At 37.0% G+C, this 6,000-nt stretch overlaps 1 protein-coding gene across 1 annotated transcript in view; it reads right to left on the bottom strand.

Moving 5' to 3' along the window:
* Positions 1–6,000, bottom strand: part of YEATS2 (YEATS domain containing 2) — a 109,928-nt gene that overhangs the window by 77,894 nt on the left and 26,034 nt on the right. The window contains exon 2 of the mRNA XM_007468929.1: positions 5,023–5,135. Within this exon, the coding sequence (XP_007468991.1) occupies positions 5,023–5,122 (100 nt within the window). The 5' untranslated portion in view covers positions 5,123–5,135. The remainder of the gene's footprint in view (positions 1–5,022; positions 5,136–6,000) is intronic.

The following is a 6,000-nucleotide window of genomic DNA, read 5'->3' as shown; positions in this document are numbered from 1 at the left end:
GACTCCACCACTCTGTGGAATTCCTGCTAAAAACGCTGAATCTAATCACAGCGAACATCAGACAAACCTAAACTGAAGGACACTGTACAAAATAACTGGCCTATACATTCAAATACTAAAGTCAAGAAAGACAAAGAAAAGTTGAGGAGATTAAGAGAGACTAAAGAGATATAACAACTAAATGCATTGTGTGATCCTGGAGAGGGGGAATAGTTATAAAACACTGGGACAACTGGTAAAACTTGAATATGGACAGCAGATTAGATAATGTAATGTAACATGTTAAAATTTTCCTGCTTCTGATAAATTGTACTGTGGTTACATAAGAAATTTGTCCTTAGGAAATACACAAGTGTTTACAAGTGTCTAATGTATCTTCTGATGATTTTGAAAAAATGATGTGCATATATACCTGCATGCATACATGCAACATTTGTGTAGTATGTGTGTGTATGGATTGGGGATGGGGGAAAAGAATGATAAACCAAATGAGGCAAAATGTAAACAATTGGTGAATTAATCTGGACAAAAGACATACAAATTCTCCTTGCAAGTTTTCTGTTTGAAATCACATCAAAATACAATTACCAAAAAAGAAAAAGAAACCCATGAAGATTCTGAGAGAAATACGTGGTGACTTGTGAAAAACCATAACCCCAAGGAAAAAGAAAGTAAAGAATTAGCTAGAGGAAGAGGTAGTCTGTGACACAAGAGCAGTTCATAAGAAGGCAGGAAGTTAGGATCTAGCATGCAATTCAGCAGTTTCTGATTACAACTACCTGAAGGAACCAGCAAAGAATTCAAAAGGACAGAAAATGTCTCTGAAGGCAATTCAATTCAGATAATGACTACTCAAAGTAATATGCAATTCAAAGAGTTAGAAACATCAGATATGAAATGTAGTTTGATTACAAGAGAATAAAAAAAGAAGAGTCGAATGACTGCTTGAAAAACCTGAGATTTTGCATAATGATCCTGTGTTTGTAATATGAAAAACTCACCACCCATGCTTTGGGGTGTAAAAAAAATTGCAGAGAAAATTTGGACCCTTGATCACCCATGTCATTTTCTCCCCATAAAATATGCCACTAGACTGCCAATTTAAAACTAGTGCTGGCATATGGTCACCTTATTTTTCATAATGGAGGCAAGAATATACAATGGAGAAAAAACAGCCTCTTCAATAAATGGTGCTGGGAAAACTGGACAGCTACACGTAAAAGAATGAAATTAGAACACTCCTTAACACCATACACAAAAATAAACTCAAAATGGATTAAAGACCTAAATGTAAGGCCAGACACTATAAAACTCTTAGAGGAAAACATAGGCAGAACACTCTATGACATAAATCATAGCAACATCCTTTTTGACCCACCTCCTAGCGAAATGGAAATAAAAACAAAAATAAACAAATGGGACCTAATGAAACTTAAAAGCTTTTGCACAGCAAAGGAAAACATAAACAAGACAAAAAGACAACCCTCAGAATCAGAGAAAATATTGGCAAATGAAGCAACTTACAAAGGATTAATCTCCAAAATTTACAAGCAGCTCATGCAGCTCAATATCAAAAAAAACCCAGTCCAAGAATGGGCAGAAAACCTAAACAGACATTTCTCCAAAGAAGATACACAGGTTGCCAACAAACACATGAAACGATGCTCAACATCACTAATCATTAGAGAAACGCAAATCAAAACCACAATGAGGTATCACCTCACACCGCCAGAATGGCCATCATTAAAAATTCTACAAACAATGAATGCTGGAGAGGGTGTGGAGGAAAGGGAACCCTCTTGCACTGTTGGTGGGAATGTAAATTAATACAGCCACTATGGAGAACAGTATAGTGGTTCCTTAAAAAACTAAAAAGAGAACTACCATATGACCCAGCAATACCAATACTGGATATATACTCTGAGAAAACCATAATTCAAAACGAGACATGTACCACAATGTTCACTGCAGCACTATTTACAATAGTCAGGACATGGAAGCAAGCTAAGTGTCCACTGACAGATGAATGGATAAAGAAGATGTGGCACATATATACAATGGAATATTACTCAGCCATAGAAAGAAACAAAATTGAGTTATTTGCAGTGAGGTGGATGGACCTAGAGTCTGTCATACAGAGTGAAGTAAGTCAGAAAGAGAAAAACAAATACCGTATGCTAACACATATATATGGAATCTAAAACCAAAATGGTTCTGAAGAACCTAGGGGCAGGACAGGTATAAAGACGCAGATGTAGGGCTTCCCTGGTGGCGCAGTGGTTGAGAGTCTGCCTGCCGATGCAGGAGACACGGGTTCGTGCCCCGGTCCGGGAAGATCCCACATGCCGTGGAGCGACTGGGTCTGTGAGCCACGGCCGCTGGGCCTGCGAGTCCGGAGCCTGTACTCCACAACAGGAGAGGCCACAGCAGTGAGAGGCCCGTGTATCGCAAAAAAAAAAAAAAAAGACGCAGATGTAGAGAATGGACTTGAGGACACTGGGAGGGGGAAGGGTAAGCTGGGACGAAGTGAGAGAGTGGCATGGACATATATACACTACCAAATGTAAAATAGATAGCTAGTGGGAAGCAGCCGCATAGCACATGGAGATCAGCTCGGTGCTCTGTGACCACCTAGAGGGGTGGGATACGGAGGGTGGGAGGGAGATGCAAGAGGGAGGGGATATGGGGATATATGTATACGTATAGCTGATTCACCTTGTTATACAGCAGAAACTAACACGCCATTGTAAAGCAATTATACTCCAATAAAGATGTTAAATAAATAAATAAATAAATAAATCTAGTGCTGGTATAAGCATTCTTGTGGATATGCCTGCACTGAAGCAAATGACTAGCTTTCCTCATATCTGATGAAAAGAGTTTTCTCTAGTATTACTGTATGTATCCTTGTATATATAAACCTTGTATATATTGAGAAACCAGCAGATAATCTTAGGGGAGGCTAAAAGTCAGAGACTGTTATCAATGCAGGCTGTTTTATCATAAGCTCCTCAGAAAAAAGCAATTCTAAATTATCTCTTTCATGAAATAAGGAAAACTAAAGCCAAACAAAATAAAACCATATAAGAAAAGGGAAGCATCCTGGGACTTTCCTGGTGGTGCAATGGTTAAGAATCCACCTGCCAGTGCAGGGGACACAGGTTCAAGCCCTGGTCCAGGAAGATCCCACATGCCACAGAGCAACAGAGCCCATGCACCACAACTACTGAGCCTGCGCTCTAGAGCTCGCGAGCCATTAACTACTGAAGCCCGCGTGCCTAGAGCCCGTGCTCCGCAACAAGAGAAGCCAGTGCTATAAGAATCCTGCGCACCACAACGAAGAGTAGCCCCCACTTGCCGCAACTAGAGAAAGCCCATGTGCAGCAACAAAGACCCAACGCAGCCAAAAATAAATAAGTAAATAAATTTATATTTTTTTAAAAAAGGGAAGCATCCTACCAAACCTACTTTGAGAAAAATTCTGAAGAATAAAAATAAAATCTTTATTAGGAATTAGGTTGAGAATGAACACCAAGAAGAACAGCAAATTGACACTTAGTAACAAAACTGTCCCTGCTTAGGCTACGTATTTGTGAACTTACATTAGATTTAAATTGAAATTACAATGTTTCCTAAACCAATGTTTTCCCTTTTCTTATTTTTATTACAAAAAAGATATGCCATGTGATGCATCTGAATAATGAATTTAAGTTTCATGATACTTTCATATTTATCTGGCTTGTTACTGAAAGCAAATGACATATCCTTGTAAATAAAACTACAACTGAATGGAGAGAAAAGTTGCAGTGAAATGTTTTTATTGTTTGGAACTGGATTTAATCACTTCCGGTACAGAGACTTTTGTGAGGTACATATGACTTGACTGCACTGACACAGACAGGAATTTCCTTCACCACTTAACCTTGGGGCCCTGATCTCTGTGGAGCTGCAGCACCTTATCTATGACTTTGAGACCTTCATCATCTAGCTGTAGTAACTTATATAGATTCATTTTTTTAATAAACAGTAATGAATTTTAGCAGTATTTTGTTTTAGAAACTCAAATATAGCCACTTTTTTTGAGACAGCTTAAAACATTCTGGGTAACTACAGATGATCTGGTCTTCAACTAATTAAATGATCTTGGGCAAGTAATTTAATGCCTCTGAACCTTAACTAAGCCACCACCAGCTAAGTGCAGAGATCAGTGTTTCCCAAATTTCCATCATTCATATACCACCTTCAAGTTACCTACCACATCTGAGAACCATGTGAAACATCTAATTAACACCATTAAATAGTATTTTTAGAAAGTGTTAGCCCTTGGGGGGAGGGATAAATAAGGAGCTTGGGATGAAGATATACACACTTGGGATGAAGATACACACACTACTATACATAAGATAGATAACCAACAAGGACATATACGTATAGCACAGGGAACTCTACTCGACATTCTGTGATAATCTATGAGAAAAGAATCTAAAAAAGAATGAATATAGGTATGTGTATAACTGAATCAATTTGCTGTACACCTGAAACTAACACAACATTGTAAATCAACTATACTCCAATAGAATTAAAATTAAAAAAAAAAAAAGTTAGCCTTATCCTAAGCAGTAGCCATGAAACTGCAAGTCTGATAAGACCATTATCTTTTCTATAGACATTAACATTAACGATTAAAACCTTAATTCATGTACCACCTATAATCATCTCACATGATACCACACTGTAGTACACACATTGCTAAGACTTTATGATTACACCTAACACACAATGATACCTAAAACTTAGAGCCTGTCTCATTACTGACACTTTCACAGTCTACCTGATTATGTTCCAGCCTTTTATGCCACACATGGCATATTACTATTAAACAGAGCACTTAGCTAATCCCTCTCACAAACCTCTTCAAAATATACACAATAGTGGACATGCATTTCATTTTAGTTCCTATAAATCTTATAGGGAGGCATATGTCAACAAAGAAATAATTTCCTAAGGCAAGTGAATTTCTACCTGAATTCTCAATTGCTTTATGCCGCTTATTTGGAAGGGCCACAGATACATCCTCATAATCAGGGTCAGTTTCTTTGACTGTTCGCTTGATTCCAGACATGATGACATTCGTTCTTCACTGTGAAGCAATAATACATTAATTAATAACACTGCTTGATATCAATACTTATATGTGTACACACATACAAAAAGAATATTACATAATACCGATATTTATAAGTCTGTGTAAATACATACACACATCCCCTTTAAAGCTAAAAACATAACTTCAAAAGTTCACTGAAAAAAAAAACCATCTGTTACAAAGCATGCATTTCCCTTTCAAAAGAAAATCCTTTAACAAGGCAGCACATTGTTCAGACCTTCCAAAAGGAGCCAGGCTTTCACAGAAGGACCTCATATAGAAAGAAAAGAAACCAGATTTTGATGAAAACATGGTAAGCCCACAATATCCTGGAAAGCACAATGCATCAAACATATTACAGAATACAAGCAATATAGCTCAGTAAATAATTTATTATAGAAATCCTCAGTAAGTAATTTATTATACAAATCCTCCCTCTGGTACTTACACAGTACATGCTATATAACAAGAACTTAATAAATATTATTGTTACTGATCATTTATTATTATTCATAATAAACAAAAACTATATAGACTTATATTAAACTAACAAGCTTGCAATATGGTAAACACATCCTAGGTATACAAGTTTTTAAATAAAACCGTCCCATAAATCTTTAGATCTGCACTGTCCCAATACATTAGCCACTAGCCATATGTGGCTCCTTAAAGTTAATTAAAATTAAATAATATTTAAAATTTAGTTCCTTTTCCTACATTTCAGAACACTAGCTATATTTCAAGTGCTCAATAGCCATCAGGGCCAGTAGCTACTAAATTGGACAACAGAGATGCAGACCATTTTATCACTGCAGAAAGTTCCACTGGACACCGACCCTCTTCCAAACTGTTTC

Source organism: Lipotes vexillifer, unplaced genomic scaffold (genome assembly GCF_000442215.2).
Source record: "Lipotes vexillifer unplaced genomic scaffold, Lipotes_vexillifer_v1.1 scaffold263, whole genome shotgun sequence".
Lineage (NCBI taxonomy): Eukaryota > Metazoa > Chordata > Mammalia > Artiodactyla > Lipotidae > Lipotes > Lipotes vexillifer.
This window is presented reverse-complemented; position numbering and strand designations above follow the sequence as displayed.